This window comes from Aulostomus chinensis, chromosome 14, assembly GCF_037954235.1.
Source record: "Aulostomus chinensis isolate RoL2024-O1b breed Wild chromosome 14, RoL_Achi_v1.0, whole genome shotgun sequence".
NCBI classification, from domain to species: Eukaryota; Metazoa; Chordata; class Actinopteri; order Syngnathiformes; family Aulostomidae; genus Aulostomus; species Aulostomus chinensis.
In genome coordinates, this window is record NC_141333.1 from 16,268,134 (window position 1) to 16,286,168 (window position 18,035).

Sequence of the window (18,035 nt, forward strand, 5' to 3'; positions counted from 1 at the left end):
AGAAAAAGAGAAGATGCTGGAGTCCAAAAAAGAGAGGAGGGAAGACTATCAGTATGGAGCGATGTGAGGCAGCTGTAAGGAGATATAAGGAACGAGCTTTCAGGACTAAGCTTCGCGGTGAGTCACACAAAAATATAGAAGTCTTCTTCCATGTCACAGAACAGATATTCTCACATATCTCCCATCCTGTACATGTGTGACGTTTTACTGCTTTAAAGGGTCATCTAGAAGTTTTTTTCTAAGCCTCTCAGGAGGGAGATTATCTTGGGTATATTTAGAAAGATACCTGATGTCAACTCATAGCTAGGATTTAGAAAGGAGGATTGCAGTAATGTCTTGCATCCGATGAAGTCTGCAGCTGAGCGGTTAACAAGTCCAACTAATGGAAACTTGCTGAAAGGCTTGCGCTGACAGAAACATTGAGCCCCGCACGAATAAATGTGCGACACACAGAGCAAAACTGCACACACTTACATATTCTCTATATACACCTGCTTATCACCCGCTGGGTTGCTGTGCTTAGATTCAGTGAACCTTGTAATAGCTTTGCTGAGACAGAGATCATGCCTGGGCCTGTTCAAGTGTTCCCCCCTATTTGAGTGTGATAAGCCATCACCCGGGCTCGGCAAGAGCAGCTCCTCTAAAAAGCAATCCTGCAGTGCACCGTACTGAAGCACACAAACTGTAAAAATGTGCCGAGTTTAAATTCCGCCGTCGTCGTCATCACCATGATGGCTCAATGGGTCGGTGGCGGGACATATTCCTATGGTCACTTGCATCACGGCTGCAGCGAACATCTGTTTTGTGCATTTAGTGATGACACAGAGCAAGAGCAGACGTTCATAGTACATTAGGGAGAGGGAGCGAGACAGCGCGCGTGCGTGTGTGTGTGTGTGTGTGTGTGTGTGTCACATTGCGTACACCCCCAAAACCAGATCTATTAACATAATGGACACATCTGGAGAATATTCTGCAAATGATTTTCTGAACCGGCACGCTGAAGTACACCCATTTAAAGACAACTGGTTCTTGATTTTGTAGTTTTCCAGATAATTCTCCCTCTTAAAGGGGACCTGTGATCATCGGCATGTGTCCGTCTTGTTGGCTGGTCCAGTATCAGGATTCTTTAAAAACCAATGAATGGATTCTGTTCAAATTTCAAAACAAACAAAAAATATTACGAGGAGCAAAAGATTAACTTTTGATGTGATCTGGATCACATCGTAGATCCTGGATCCTGAAAACTGCTCTGCACTGTTTTCAGAATATAGCTATTAACAGTATATGCCATCAGATATTTGAAGGACTAAATGTACTTTGGTAGCTCTCTCGTGTATCTCTGCTTTACTTGACAATCTTTGACAACCTTTTACTTCTACTCTCAACATGTTATCACAAAAATCTGTACTTTTTACTGCTAGCATCTGGAGAGCAGGCCTGTTACTTTAGTTTTGATGTGCGACAGGCAAAAACGACGGAACGGATGAGAAGTTGCGGTAATGCATGTAAATTTTGGTTGCCACTTGACAAAAAGTATAAAGGAAGATATCGAGGATGAACAAAAGATGTTATGAAGCTTGAAGAAAACACCCATCATCCTCACTCACTGAAGAGAAGAGCAGAGATGAGTTAAGAACCCTGGACCACAGAGATATTGAGTCTAGTGTAGTGAAGAGAATGATGACTGTGCAGTGTCAGGGGAGAAGTAGGAGTATCGATTGATCCTTTATATTTTTGAGACAACAAAGACACGTATTTCTTTACTTGTATTTGAGTATAAAGTTAAATAAGTATTCTACATCTATCAGAGTCACTTTAAAGGTATTAGTATTTTGCCACCTCTGCATATCATAGATGAACATTTTGGCTACCAACAATCATCTTGGTGGTAATCTGCATGTAGAATGATCCATATGTCTCTTATCTTTTGCTCTTGGGAGTACAATTTATGAAGAAAGGTATGTGGTTTCTAGGTTCTTATGCTCTGCCAAGATCTGGGAACACAACTACAACGTTATAGTAAATTTCAACAGCACAAGAATTAAGCAGTAAGACTTTGAAGAGGTCAAAGCTGAATTCAGACGTTACTTTAAACTGAGTTTGGGTGATTACTTGTTTTTCTCTCTCAGGAATGTGGGTTTTTCTGTTTAATCTGCTGCTGACTCATGTCTCTTGCACTTTCTGACTTGTTCTTAGCGGAATAAAAGAACTAATGTGAGGAAGATTATTTTTCGACAACAATGCAAACTATGAGTGAGTCATCAGTATGGCTGGCATGACTCAGAGTTTCCATCTCTCCCCTGACAGGATGGACAGAAGCAGACACTCACAGGTAGGAATAAGATCCATGTATCAATGTGTCCCCAGACAGCCCAGTCACTCACTGCAGATGAGTTACAGCTACAGCCTGGCGAGGTGAAAACATACCAGGGGAAATACAATACCTACTTCTGCTGAAATATAGATAACGCGTCTCTCCTGCACAGAATTGCAGACACCAATGCCGTCTCAGATTACTTCAAAGTGATTGATTTACAGACGCAGGTTACACGGGGGTGAAGAGGGAGGGCAGTGTGGTGGGGGAGGAAAGAATGAGAGGTTTACTTGTTGGTGGAGCTGCTCAGACTGATGGTGACCATTCTACCAGTGTAGAAACTGCTAGTCTGTACGAAAATCTGCAGCCCTACGAAAAGTACCACTACCATCCACCAGCTCTCTTTATAAACCCGCTGCACCAACTGTCAGTCGGAACGGGTCGTGTGCAGGATAAATCTTGAGGGTTTGCAATGAGATATAAAGGATGAAATATGAAATGCCTTTTTGTTGTTTGAAGAAACCCACAACATGGCCATAGAAAACATAGCAAGATGTTGCTCTCTTACACTGTTTCTCCACTGCACAAACTTACGTACATGCAGGTTTTCTTCCATATCCATTTAAAAAAGGGAAATCAACTAGTTGCCTTTCAGTTGTTTTTCCCGGTGTGTCACGTTCAAGGTCACAAATCCAACAAAAACAGGGTAAAGAAACAGTATAGTAAAAAGCAGAATGGACGGTAATAATGGGGTTGTAGTGGTTACTGTTTCATATCTTTGGCTCCAGTCTGTTTTTCAAACACAACACTGGATGAACAGTGTCAGAGTGCAAAGGGGTTGAATTTGTGGCCAAGACGACAGAGAGTCTCAGAGGTGAAATTTACCGAGTTTCTCCAGGTTTTGTGTTTATATCGATGCTGATTGGCGCTGGAACTGAAATATACCCGTGTGTGACCCAGGATTGAAGGCTGATCAAACCCTTTATCACTGCTAGATGTTAGCAGGGGTTTTGGAAAAGGGCTTGAATCAGAACCATGAATTAGACATGTGCCTGCAAAGGTCACAAAGCTACGGCTTTTCATCCAAGGGTTCACACGTATAGAGTCGTCTTTGAATCGATCCTGTTTTTGCACCCAGACGCAGGACGAGCACAGAATCTGATCTGCTGTTGTAGGATTTCAGTCATGAAAGAAAAACAATACTTTCAGAGTGTGGTTCGTCAACGGAGGCTGTCACCGTGCCCCGGGGAATGAGTTCATGTATTTGAGGGAGGGTTGTCGATGGAGCAGGTGTGTAACAATATAATTACGGCAGGCGTGGGGATGAAGTGACTGGGGGGGGCAGCTAAAAGCGGCAAGGGGGCAAATTTTTTTATAAAGTGCTAAAAAGCCACCTGCTATTCCTATTTCTGTTATTTTTTTCATTCTGTAGGTGATAATATAGTGGTTTCAACAATGAAGCCAAAATATGAAATAGGAATAACTGCGGCAGACTGCCAATCACCTCCGTAAGGATAAATACCACAAAAGACACTGCTTTGATCATGTTTGAAAATCATGTATATTACAGTGGTGGATCTAGAATTAACCCCGATTGCCTTTGTCTTGTCTTTGACAGCAAAAATCAACAAAAATAATAGGAAACAGCATCAATCAACATTCATATCTCAAAGTTGTCAATCAACCCTCCATGTGTCTGTGATACTAAAAGAAACAAGTCTGTGCAAACACAAGAAAGAAAGAAGCCTGATACAATTAGTTTTACTTAGAATATGTCGGCAGCTACCACACACACACACACACACACACACACACACACACACACACACACATACACACACAAAGACAATTTTCAACTGAATCTATTTCCATCTTGTCCTCCCTGTTGCAAACTGAATTTTTCCATTTTCAAACCCAGCTCTTTCCAGCTGCTAGGATGACTTTCTCCTCCTTTCTACATGCAAACACACACAGACATTCACGCATGGACACACTTGGGAACGGTGAAAAAGCACGACACCTGCAATTAGCCACAGAGCCAGAAGCCTGAGACAGCAGAAAGCAGCCAATGCACTTTAACAGTGGGACCGAGCACCTCTCGGAATGAGCCTGGAGAGGACCAGGGAGGGGCAAGACTACCGGCAATTCAATAGAACCCATTTCAGCAGGCCTGCATAGTGACACTGATGAAGACAATTGAGGGATTATTGTTACAAGAGTGGCACTTGTGGCGCCTCCGTTCATCCTAAATAAATTGCATTATCTGGGCTGTCATCTTTGCAGGAAAATAATCTATCCTGTCTTATCATGGCAAACGCATTCTATTCAATTTGAGTGTTTTTTTTCTCTCTGTCTGTCTCTCTCCTCATTGGATCTTTGCACTCAATTTCTGGGTTCTTTGAGGGGAGAATACAACATCAACTGCAACTCTATACTTTTAATACAGCCCAACAATATCGAATAAACTCACAAGACAGAAAGTTCGCAGAAAAGATGTAGGAAGTAGGCAGTCAGTATCCGTGATGTATCATGAAATATTCATACCAACTATGTATTGTGACACATAGAGTGGAATGTGTGATTAATATGCAGCTAAATTCAGTGAGAGGTGAGCACACAGATGTAGACATAAGAAGACTGTACTTGATATTTCCACACTGCCATGAAAATTTGGCGTACAAAGCACTTCAACGACGGTGCTTGACTTTGAAATGCTCTTTGCCCATCAGTTTGCTCTGAACAATAAGTACGTTGAGGAAATGGAAATGGAGGTGACACAGGAGCTGTATGCAAATGAAAGTCGTACTAGTAGAAATGTTGGTAATTCAGTTTGTGTGTCACTCAGAGAAAAAAGTGGGTGATTCACATGCACAGCATTGCCTAATATACTGCACAGACCAACCCGATCCTTGAAATACAAGAAATGATCACAAACGAGCGGAAACTCTTGGCTAGGGCTGCAGCTGACAAGTATTGGCATCATTGTGGATGCATTTTTTTTGATCATTAATTAATGTATCTCCCAGCACCAAAAGTTTGTGTGCATCCAACCATCCAAAAGTTTTCATTGGCTCTCATAAATGATGAAGACACAGTGAAGTGCGTTTGCAACTAGCAAATGTTTAACATTTTTGGTTGAAAAGTTTCAAACGTATAAATGATTTGACATGAATTCACCTTTACTGACCTTCAGCATCGTGCTCTGTGCTGGGTTTGTTTTTTTGTTTTTTAAATCTGCATAAATATGAATCCAAAAAAGTGCTAAAGTTACTTGCGGAACAGAAAGCAGGACACACACTCACAGTAACACACAGATTGGGGATCTCATACTCCCTGTTGCCTGCATGTTCCTTTACCACTGTGGTTACTGTCAAGAAGTTGTTCTGAAAGCAGGACAACACTGATTGCAGAAGCAAGCTGTGGGCAGGGGGGTTCGCCTGGAGACTACTTTACATGCCAGGAGAAACTCTGAAAAGAAACTTCTTCTGTAGCACCAATGCAAACCCTCATAACCGCCACAAACCCTAAACATTTAGAATCGAGATCCGCCTCCCCTATGGGACGTGTCATTTTTCACGTCTGTGAATCCTCCTCTGCTGGGACAGATTTACGCGTGTGTCTGACATGCCCTACATGAGGAGACCCTCCTGACATTGGCTGGTGTATGATGCGTTGTGACTGACGCTGGAGGCCACACACCCTCGCCGCTGCTCTGCTCAGCCTTCTGGGCCAGTAAGAGTGAGAGGCAGTGAAGTCAGTCAGGCAATCTGGCAGCTCAAATCCCCAGCTGGGTGCACTCATCCTCTCCGCTGCCACTCCTCTGTCGCTTGAAAATACCTTAATTTGAAATAGTACATTTCACTGTTGACCTTGATGGCAGGCAGCTCCATTTTCAGCTGTGTGTGACTGGCAGATTCACTGATGGTATGCGTGTGTCTGACTGCAAATGAAGAGTGAAAATGCAACAGCTCTACGATGTTGGATGTGCTACTGTAGGAGTAAAATAGATCCTAACAGTTTAAGAGGGTCTGGTGAGCAGGTTTCCAATCATAACGCTTCTCCTGTGGAGACAATACAAGCTGATCTGAACAATAACATTGCTGCGTAAGACTAGTTTAACCCCGGTTTTTGTCCTCTAGGAAGACAGACTTGTTGGATGCAGAGAGAGTAATTAAATACTCTTTCAGAGAGGGAAGCTGATTCCTGATAGCACCTGAATGCTACATTGTAAGAGTCACAAATGCAACCCGACTACATTCATCTCTCCATCTCAGCACAGCCACACAATGACTCCACACAGAGGATTATATTCCTTCTGACAGCACCCTGCCAGGCTCTCTTTTTTTCATCCATCCCTCCCATTATTTTCCAATTGGTGTCAACAGAGGTTATGTTGTTTGTTGCTTTTGTGCACCCTCGGGGGCCCCAAGGATGTATCTGATAATAAGTACTTAGAGATAGCGAATCATCAGAGAAGAAGAAAAAAAAAACTGTGTTTTTAATGGGGTGACATATGTCTTGGAAGAGGTCTGTTCTTATCCGTTGTACAGTGGCAGAGAAATGAGAATGGCTACAATGTCAACGCATAAATGCTCAAACAAGCAGTTGATGATGTCATCTGCAGTGAATGCGTCACCAAAGCCAAGTGGACGTATTCACCATATGTATACGTATATGCGCTGGTTGATTTTTGCCTATTTCAAACCCAGGCAAAAGAGAGCTTTGCCTCGCTGCTCCCACTGTACATCACTTCTCCTTATAGCAGGTGGTGACCAGCTGCAGCGTGAAAGCAGGGTCTGTCTAGGATCTGGAGCTCATCACCGGCTTCCCCGAGGCCATATTGTTGGACTCGCTAAACGCTAAAAGCTGGATCTCAGCTGAGAGCCTGTAGAAAAGAGCTTCAGTAAAATCCCTGATTTTCTAAAGAGTCTGTACTGAGGAAACACTCGAGGTTGAAATCATCAAGAAGTCTCTAGGTAAAGTGCGCTGATCATTAAGAAAACTAACATGTTACTGCATGTGCAAATAGCTGAAAAACAAAGGATGGCTACCCTTCAAGTGCAACAATTGAGAGGAAAGCTTCCCTGAAAGCCCCCCTGATGACATCATACACTGATAGACCCTAAAGAGCAGCAACTCAACTGCCGCACTGACTTGATCACTTAGCTCCTCAGTGACAAGCCTGTTTCTCGCGGGCCTCTTATTTCTCCAGTAAAACATGCAAAGTTCAATGTGAGAAAAGGAACACAAATGATCTCACGGCAATCCTTTCACAACACGCGAACATGAAGCTCTCATCCTTACTAAACCAACGTGTGACTCCTGCTAAGTAGCATATTCTGGGCCTCAAGAAACGGAAAACGTAGCCTGCGTTGTTGTTGTGTTACTGCATTGAATATAGTGCTTTGGTCTGCCTTCCCACTGATCTAAAGAGGGCTGAGAGATGAGAAATATTCATAAAACAACACTTGTTTTTCCACTTCTACAGCAGATCTGCTACCAGTAACTCAGGAGATTCAGTCATTCATCTGCCATAATAGGACCTCTGGGTCATACAATCTTAAAAAATAAAACAGCTGCTTGTGATGGGGCTCCTAGAGATAGAATAATCACTAGGTTTTTGTTGTGGCAGCAAAGATAATAAAGCATTTTTATCATGTCATAAAACGTGTGTTTAGTACAGCTTATCTGTGTTTTTCTTTTTTTCAGGCTCACTGCAGACTATTAAACTCAAATTTTGGAGGGTTTGCACACAAAGCAGTTAGTTTTACTGATTTTTATATGTATAAATCAACGCTTTCCATTCCCCAAATGTCACTGAACACTCGGAGAACACACATCTTTTGCACTAGATTTTTGCCTGCTTTGCAGAAAATCCCTTGCTGAATTATTTAGTCATTGTGTGGTTTCCTTTAATGGTTTAAAACCAACAGCACTTTGCAGATATTTGCCTCTCAATATCTCCGCTCACTGTGATGTGCAATGACCTTTCCAGGCACAGACACTTGACTTCCCTGGGAGACTGAACATCCTAGCCTGCAGAAGACAGGTCTGGAAAGTGATATCAGAACAAATTGGACATGTCTTTGGATCAGTAAATGCATGCTGATGTTTAACCATCCATAATAAAAGAGCAAAGTCAGTAGATGCGAAACTGCTGAGTTATTATCACACATTCAGACGTGTACACAAAAGCTGCTGAGTGTATTCACACCACAGTGTGCTTAAACCCATTTTCAACACTTGGGTTGCTTCATTATTCCCCTGGTTAATGCGATACAAAGAGCCCATGCTCAGTCAGCACTGAGTGTGACGCTCTTTCATCCAACACCACGACGAGGCCCAACATCCCTCAAGACTGCTCTTTAACAAACCCCACTCATTTAATAAGAAGCAGCCAATAGCACAGGATTAGATTCAGCAGCGGTGTTTGATATGGGAAAAAATAGTGTAATTACATCACGGAAAGAGGGAAAAGAAACTTTTCGGAGTGAGACAGATGACAGATTAGGAACTGGCTGGATTTCAGAAAGGTGACTTTTTTTTTTAAAGATACCGATGAGTCCCTGCTGAGGTGGTTGAGGGTCATACAGGGGACATACACGATTAGGTGGCAATTGAGTGCTTTGTGCTGTACCAGTTCAAGTTCAAGAGGCTATCAAAACATTACAGCAGAGAGAGTCATAACAATGACCGGAGGAGTAATAAAAGACATAAAGTCAGAGAGATGGGGAACGAGGGAGAGGGGAGAGGAAAAAAAAGTAAGCGAGAAAGAGAAAACATGGAGAAGAGAAGACAAAAGGGAGGGAGAGAAATCAATTCTCCAGACTTCTACATGTAGCAGCTCCTCTGCCCTCTCGCTACCTCTGACAGCCTATCCAAAATGAACATCCATCCACAGACTCATTCTGATAATATACACCACCCTAGCCGCTCCAAGTCTCCATCCATCTTTTGCCCCCTTCCACGCTACACATTTCAACCTCCCTCTCCTCCAAATTTAACACTCTAATTTGGTGGAGGGCCGGCTGTTGTGTTATTGATGTTTCCTTGCGTCTGATCCGTCTTGAGCCTGGGACAAGACTTTAGTCAAGATGGCTATAACTCATGAGGTATTCTGCTCCCTGTTTGCTTCTGTTTACCAATGCCAGTCTGATCATGGCACTGGTGATTTAAAAGCTGCACAGCCAGAAGGACCAGCATATCCTGTCTCACTGCCCCCCCACCCCCAACCCCCGCCCCCAACTGAATACAAGCGCTTGGGAGCATTGTGTACATTTCCATGCTTGTAGAAGAGATGCAGGTTATAAAACACTTCAGTACCTTTCGGATGTATTGGACTGGATACCACTTTTGTAACTTTTTTTCTGACAATACAAGCTCCATGAATATTTTCAAAAGGATTATACAATATGGAAATGAAGATATGAGTAATTAAGGACATTCAAATGTGTTTATTTTCTTACTGTAAATGGTAGATGTTGTTTACAGTGAGGATTAAGACATTCTTGTCTGTTTGTGTGTGTGTGTGTGTGTGTGTGTGTGTGTGTGTGTGTGTGTGTGTGTGTGTGTGTGTGTGTGTGTGTGTATGTGAGACGCACGGGAGGGATTATCGAGGTTTACTCCTGGGTGAGCTTGGCATGTGGTGATGTGGTTCTTTTTCACATATATTTAGTTTTTATATGTGTGAGCATGTGTGTGCGTGCGTGCACGTGTGCGTGTATGTGTGTGTGGGTTTAGCTGGCAGTCTGATTGATAGGGACTTGGACAGCTGCATGTGGCAATATATTGCAATATCTGATCATTGTGATATATGGCCAAATACCACACGCAGCTTGTTTTGATAAGAAAATAATGGATGGAGGTTGGAAAGTAGAGAAATGTTAAGAAAGACAGAAGGAAGAAAAGAGGAAAAATGAGGTGGAGGAGGAACAACATGCTACAGAGTCCCATGGGATGCGTGACTGTAGACTCTGATCATTGATTAAAGAGGTTTATGTACTCCCACCTACAGTCTCGTAGAAGACACGCTCACCCGTCTCCTCCCCCCCTGTTACCTCATTGCCTTCCTCCCGCCCCTCCCTCCTCTCTGTCTCTACCTGTCTGCAAAGTAATGGGCGGACAACTAAGGCAGTCGTTTTCTCTGTACTATAACCGACAACTACAAAAGGTCACTAACAGGAAGGGGTCTCTCATGTTCGCAATCACTCATCCCAAAGCAGGACCACTACTTGCATTCAAATTTCATCATATCAGAAATATGAATAAAGGACACAGTATTCATGTTGTCCTCTGTTTCATGTTCGTTAAGCAACGGCACAGGGATCTTTCATCCGTAGTGACATCGATACCATTATTGAGACGATCCAAGTCTTTATCAATACCTCAATTGATCATTTTCTGTAGTGGAAAGATGACAGTTTTAAAGAATGAAACCAATACACTGCCACCGACTGGCGACCCATCCAGGGTGTACCCAGCCACTCAACCAATGCCCCCCCCCCCCCCCTTAATGGATAAGCAGTCCAGAAAATGAATGGCTGGATGGATGGAAACCAATGCAATTGATTCAGAGTCTAAATTATCACATAATCTCACTTAAACACTATAATGTTTACTTGGTTCAAATTCAGGGTTAAAATGGCACATTTGATATTGTAATCCTTTGGTTAATATATTTAATAGCAGTCCAAAGGTGTAAAAAAAATGTAAAACCCTCATTGGTCAGAAGAAATTGCTAGAGAGAGAGAGAGAGAGAGAGAGAGAGAGAGAGAGAGAGAGAGAGAGAGAGAGAGAACTGCTGAGTCTAAACTCATTGTGTCCTTCCCTCCTCCCTGCTCACTAAGTGACTACATAATGAACGAAATGTTTAAACATTCTCAGATCATTGCTCTTTGACTTCGGGTCATTTCCTCAGCACAGCCACATCAGCTGGTGGAGGCATTAACGGCCTCCAAAGTAAACATATTACAATGCTTTCCATAATAAATACTTCAATGCATTTTTTATGATTGAAAAATGGCAGTATAAAGGCTGAATTTTCCCCAAATAAATAATTACAACTATTTTGCAGCCATTTGTGTTGTGAGATGCTACTTTACTCAAATTATGTTATTTTCACAACACAACTCAAGTAATTGAAGAGAATTCCTTTTTCCCTGTATCTCTTGATTGTGCTGCAAGTGAAACATTCGAAAATGTGAATGGAACAAATTGTTTTGTCCTGCGTCCAAACTTGACTTTTCACATAAACCCAAATGAATTGTTCTTGGGGGGGAGGGGGGGGGGGTCTTCAAATCCAGTGATTCAAAATCAAGTCAGGTATGAATCCACCCTCAGAAATTTCTGTATATACTGAATCTATGGAAATTCACTTCAGGCGATATAATTGTCCCGTGTTGAGCCTTGACATCAGTGATGGTTTGAGGTTGCACTTTCTACAGAAGCCGCAGTTGTTTCACACCCTCCTTCTCCTGTTATGAAGTAGTAGACCTCAATTGAAAATCTCCCAAGGATAAAAACTGAAGGGGGAAGTGCTTATAGTGACCACTAGAGGTTGTTTCCACTGTACCAATACCACGATTACCAGTGGCGCGCCCAGATGTGACCAAGGGTAGTGAATCTCTGCAAAGAATCTCGAAACATGGAGTATGTTTTCTACTTTTACAGTAACAGCTTATAAAGATTTATGCCACTTCTTTTAACAGAATTAAGTTTCTGTCTGAGTGTTGCTGCATATTTTTGACACCATGTGACTAGACGACTTGTGGCAAAGACAACCCTATTACTCATAGTCCAAGACATCATTTTAAAAAATCCACTTCCAGATTTTGAATTATACTCAAAATACTGCACTGACCTGCAGCTTGAATAATTGGTAATTTAATGAACACTTAATCTTACTGCTTTCAAGACTGATGCATTACATGTGCAGTAAACAAGGTCTTTATAGAACACACTGTTATATTCTCTCTGCGTTTTTGTTCTTTTGCCATACTAGCCCACTTATTAGCTATCAACAGAAATCATTATGAGCACACTGAAGCAAATAGCACACACACTGCTATTATTAAGAACATGAACAACAAGTTCTGGGATGAAGTTCGTGTTTGTGTGTGAGTGTGGGGGGGGGGGAGCTTAACTGAAAACTAGAGAATGAATGAACATGAACAAGACTGAAAATGAGAAAGAAGACAGCCCTGCTGTCAATTTCCAGTCCTATCTTGTAGTTTGTGTCTACATCGATTTGTTATGTACTAGGATCTCCGTTTCTCCTCAGTTCACCTAATTGCACTCGCCTTGACCCACTAATTACTTGACTAAGACCGAGTGGGTCTCACGTCACTGCACTGCCTCGCTGTCTGGAGTCTCTGAACCAGCGTGGGAGGGAGGCAGAAGGCAAGGAAGGAAATTTGAAGGCGAAAGAAAGAAAGCACACAGATGGATTAAGAATGCATGATGTATGTCAGAGTAAAAGAGGAAGAGGAGATGTAGAGGGAAACAACGAGAGACAGACACGGTGGGGATATATGGGGAAATATATCTGACGTAGGTTGCAGAGGCTGTGAACTCAAATAGAGGACATACATGAGGGTTACTGTACTGTGTTTGACCTGGGAATAATGTCTCTGGCTCACACGGAGCTGCATAAATAATAAGCACTGATGAGATAATTACTCATAATAATGAAGGCAATAATGATCGCGGAGCTCATTCATCAGCTTCAATGGGGAATAAACGTACCTGATGGTATGAGCCCAAATGCCCAGTTGGGTACGAGAATGCCAAAAGGGTTGTTTGTGGTTTTGCTGTCTGTTGTCGCTGAAGCTTTGTGTTCCTCAGATTTTGCACTTGAGCCTTTGAAAGATGTCCAAAGGCTTCCTAACACAAACGATTCAGACACCGCAGACCTGGATTCCATTTGTGTGGCAGCAACTTTTGTTTCGAATGCGGTAGTGGTCAGCTGAATGACACCTATAGTTGTTTCAGATCCGTCAATGGGTGTGGAGGAGGGTGAGACGTGGTTCATTTTGGGTGCGTTTGTCGTTTCCTCGCCGTGATCCCATGACATGGGGATAGATGGCTCCTCTGTGGCGGAGAGCATTTCACTGGTGGGTGCTGCTGTGGTGGGGTCTGTCCTCTGTGCGTCTTTAGTTGTAAGATGCCCTGTTGTGGTCACCTCAGAGGTTGTCAGCACCTCCATCAAGGTTTCAGGTGTGGAAGTCATCACCTTAGCGTCATCGTGACTGAGGTTTGTGCTGGTGCCTTTGCTGTGCTTCCTAAAAACAGGAGTGTATGCAGCATTTGAGCTGCTCTCTCCTCTGTGTGAAAAATCAGAGAAGTTGTCAGTGGGCCGGTGGACATAGAGGATCTCTCCCCTGGCCTCCTCGGCTCTCTCCTGGGAGCCCTGAAGTGATGTGGTAGCAGGCTGCTCCACCAGCTGCCACTGGGACAGAGTCGTGAGTTCAGCTACAGTCACAAGCTCACTCTGGCCTTGGCTGAGTGAGGACTCTGTTTCTAGACTGAGTTTGACATCACTGCCGGGCAAGTGGTTGGTGCTCAAGCCACCAGGGAAATTGCTCCCTTCACTGCTCCCCTCGATCTCTTTTTCCTCACCTGACCCACTTCTGGCAGGTGATGGATTGGAGGCCTCTTCTCCATCCTGGTCCTTTCCTTCACCTGAAAAATTGTCTGGGTTGACCAGACGAAGTGAGGTGGGAAGGGTCATCACCTCAAGTGGCCCTGATTTGGCTTCCAGCGGAGCCCAGGTAGGACGTTTACCAACAGAGTTCACTTTTCCTGGAGGGCCTAGTTTGGAGCCACGCATGGACTTGACAGCCCAGCGGAAGAGACTGCTGGCAGCCGAGTTAAAACCTGAACCTGCTCTGGGACCCTGAGACTTGGATATGTTGACATGTTCGCTGGGTGGTGATTTCTCATCGGGACCTGATGTGGCAAATCCTACAAGGACCAGAGAGAGAGAATAGAGTAATTAATATGATTGCATTAGAAGGGGTGGGGGCGTGTGGGGGTGGAATTAATTTCATGGATGTGGAATTAGCAATCAAACACTCAAGCCTGGCTTATATGAAACAAGGAGCACAGTTGTTTTCATGATTATAGGAACATGATGTACCTTCAACAAGGACAGATCTTGGTGACGTGCAATGTGACCGCAGCTTGATAGGAGCTAAGGATTATGTTGTGTGTAAATTATAAATTATGTTTATTCTCTATGCTCATTTATGGTGACGAAATGACAAAACAGTTGTCATTTGGGATCATAAATAGACTTACAGTATATTCGATGTTGGACTTCGTTGTACACTTCTTCTATTTCTGGAGAAGTTACTGTATCTGTGTCTTATCTTGTTCTACGTTCTCAGATCTCAGTGTTTTAAGCAGTGTCTTGTTTATTAACCAGCCCTTTTCTACTAAGCCCAGTTCCTTTTAAGTTAGCAAATTTTTTGAAATGCCGCATCCTAATGGATATTAATTCCACCCATCCATCCATTTTCTTCTGTTTATCCTGTTAAGGGTCACAGGGGGGCTGGAGCCTATCCCAGCAGCCTTCGGGCGAGAGGCAGGGTTCACCCTGGACAGGTCACCAGTCCATCTCAGGACCAACACATAGAGACAGACAACCATTCACTCTCACAGTCACACCTACAGTCAATTTAGAGTATCAATCAGCCTCGTCCCCTCTTGATGTCTTTGGACTGTGGGAGGAAGCTGGAGTACCAGAGAGAACCCACACAGGAACAGGGAGAACATGGAGACTCACACAGAAAGATCCCGTGCCTGAGCCGGGACTGGAACCAGGAACCTTCTTGCTGTGAGGCGACAGTGCGAACCACTGCACCACCGTGCCTCCTGGATATTAATTCTATTCCACAATTTAACTCTGTCAAGTATTTATGAGTAGATTACTAGAACATTGACTATTGCATTTCTTTTCCCCTAAAAACATGCCAGATCATGATGGATGTACCAAACCAAAATGCTTGTGTTTTCTGTAGTCCTTTGATAACAGGCTTGCTGCTGCTGCTTGCCTCTTGCTGTAAAAGAACATTAACATGTAACTGGAAAATATTCCTCTTGTGTGTGTGTGTATTTTTTTTTTTCATTTGTAAGCTACATGCTGTAACTTTTGGTGCAGTCAGCTGGAATTGACTGTAAGTTGGATGTTTTTGGGCTTCTTTCCTCACCAGTGGAGCGGATCAGTGTGATTGATTAAGTTGTTTGAACCCATACACAGAAATGGGAGTCGGCCATTGTGGAAATCCGTGAACACACACTTATACACGAACGCACGAAAGGATGGGGGGGTGTATTCAAAGTAATTTCACACTTCTCTGTCTCTCTTTTCTTATTCTCCTTGGATTCTTTCACCCTAAACAACCTCCCGCAGGAACACACCATGTGGAAAAATGTAGAAATTGCAACATGAGATAAGTAAATGACTTATTGCAGCTCCATCTAGAGCTGTTTAATAACATGATGTAGCCCACTGTACCTTATCTTCTTATGGCTTTAAACCAGACACTGTCTACATCATCAATAATTCACTCTGTCTGCATGTGTGACTCGTGGCTGGTGTGTTTATTTAGGGCAGCAGTGCAGTCTTGTTACTGAGATGCCCTACAACCATCGTCATCATCACTTCTCAGCTCACTTAACATATCTGAAAATTATAGTAGGGGGTCTGCAACACAACCAAGCAAATTACCACAAGAGGGAGGACACACACAAATATGTCCATGCATTAAATATTTAAATATATGTAAATTATTCATCAGGTCTGCCGCTGCCTTATGCCTAAGCAAGGTTTATGAGCTAGAGGTTCATTTCCATAAGAGCCATGTAGAAAGGCATAATTGTCCAATTTATAACCCAAATAGCTAATTAAATACTTTAATAATACACACTGATGAAAGTTGAGGGTAATTAAAGACATTAATCTGGTTTGATCATCAATGTAATCATGCATGTAATAAATAAAATGAGACAATTACGCATCGATTTGGACGGCGCTATCAAGAGTTGTGCTCCGCCGATGTATCCGCCGAAGACATTCTCAAAAAATAAACATCTAAAAACCTCCCATGAACCCAATTTACTAGAGTAAGACTCCCTCGGATCATGCTGACATGATATTAGATTGTGAGAGTGGTTGCTGACTACGAGAGAGACTATCGAGACCACAGCAGCCCTTCTGCAGATATAGCTTCTACTAAAGAGAGAGAAGTTGTTGTGTGAGTCATGTCAGCATACACACACACACACACACACACACACACACACACACACACACACACACACACACACACACACACACACACACACACACACAGCCAATAATCTTCTATCATATATGTCTCTGGAATTGAAGTGATCTTCCTGACATGTATGTCTTGACAGACGCTGGAGGGCTTATTCATCCTCTCAATCAGAGGTCGCTATACCTGTCAATCAACCATCCACTGGTCAATCTTCGTGACATTTCCTCTTCAACACTAGATTAATGCACCTACATGTAGATATTTTGTTTTTGCAATTTCTACAGTTTTCGACCGTGACTAAAATCAACCTTATTGCAGAACAGCAGCAAATCTTTCTGACAGTCTGCACTGGAAACAAAGCACCTTGCCAATAATGATTTGAAAAATGATTCGCTCTGAGCAGCAGTGGAGGGGCTCAAAAACCAGAGACAGCCGTCTTCAGAGACTCCATCTGACGGATGGTGAATCTGTCTTAGATTTTGCTGTGATTTAATACATCAAAATAATACAGAAGTACCTACGACATAACCATGTCCTGTGCAACGTGTGAATTTAAGATTTATCACGTCTTCCCCCAGGATGACTTAATAAATGCTTGTTTCTGAATGGAATTGAGATTACATGAGCGACAGTAAATTTGCCATGAGATAAGCTTTTGGGAGGAAGCTGGAGTACCAGGAGAGGACCCACGCAGGCACAGGGAGAACATAGAGACTCCACACAGAACGATCCTGTGCCTGAGCCGGGACTCGAACCCAGAACCTTCTTGCTGTGAGGCGACAGTGCTTACCACTGCACCACCCAACCCAAAAATGTATGCATCTTCTTGGTTTGACTATCGGCAATGCAAAGCTTTACATCCTCGACAATCATAGAGGCAATATATAATCTACAAAGAGGGAATGTTGGCATCCAACTGGAAACCCGGGGGGGGGGGGGGGGGTGGGGGTTCGCTCAGGGAAGCTACTTTAAGAGACATCAGTTAGGCACCTCTCAGCAGTAAACATTAAAGGAAGGACCCCTTTCCTCCCTTGGTGTCCTCATCCCCTTTTGTGTTGCTCATCCCTGCTGTAGTGATCATTACTTGCTACCTTCACACAGCCACAGCTTAATTGGCAGCGACACAGACAGAAGTGAGAGCAAACGGCAGCACAGCCCAACCCTCCCATTAATTGGAAGCAAGTGTGAATAATGCATGCAGACTAAAGTTAGGGTTTTTCATTTATAGCATGTGGGGTGGTACTGGATTGCAAAAAAATATATATATATAGGTATATGTATTTTAATAAAAGTAAAAAACTGCAATGTGAGAATCCGTTGACCTTTATTGAATCATTCTGGTTGTCTGCAGGGGAGTGTTAGACTGTCTTTGTATCCTCCCCTCAAGCTGATTTCAAGGTTCTTTGACCATTTGGCTATTAAACAGAAAAGCTGAGGGC

The 18,035-nt window shown here is 43.0% G+C and overlaps 1 protein-coding gene across 3 annotated transcripts in view; it reads right to left on the reverse strand.

The window, feature by feature from the left end:
- Positions 1-18,035, reverse strand: part of ncanb (neurocan b) — a 137,903-nt gene that overhangs the window by 59,713 nt on the left and 60,155 nt on the right. For all 3 annotated transcript variants that reach the window (XM_086223562.1, XM_086223561.1, XM_086223560.1), the window contains exon 9: positions 13,058-14,275. In XM_086223562.1, coding sequence (XP_086079688.1) covers positions 13,058-14,275 — 1,218 coding nt within the window. The remainder of the gene's footprint in view (positions 1-13,057; positions 14,276-18,035) is intronic.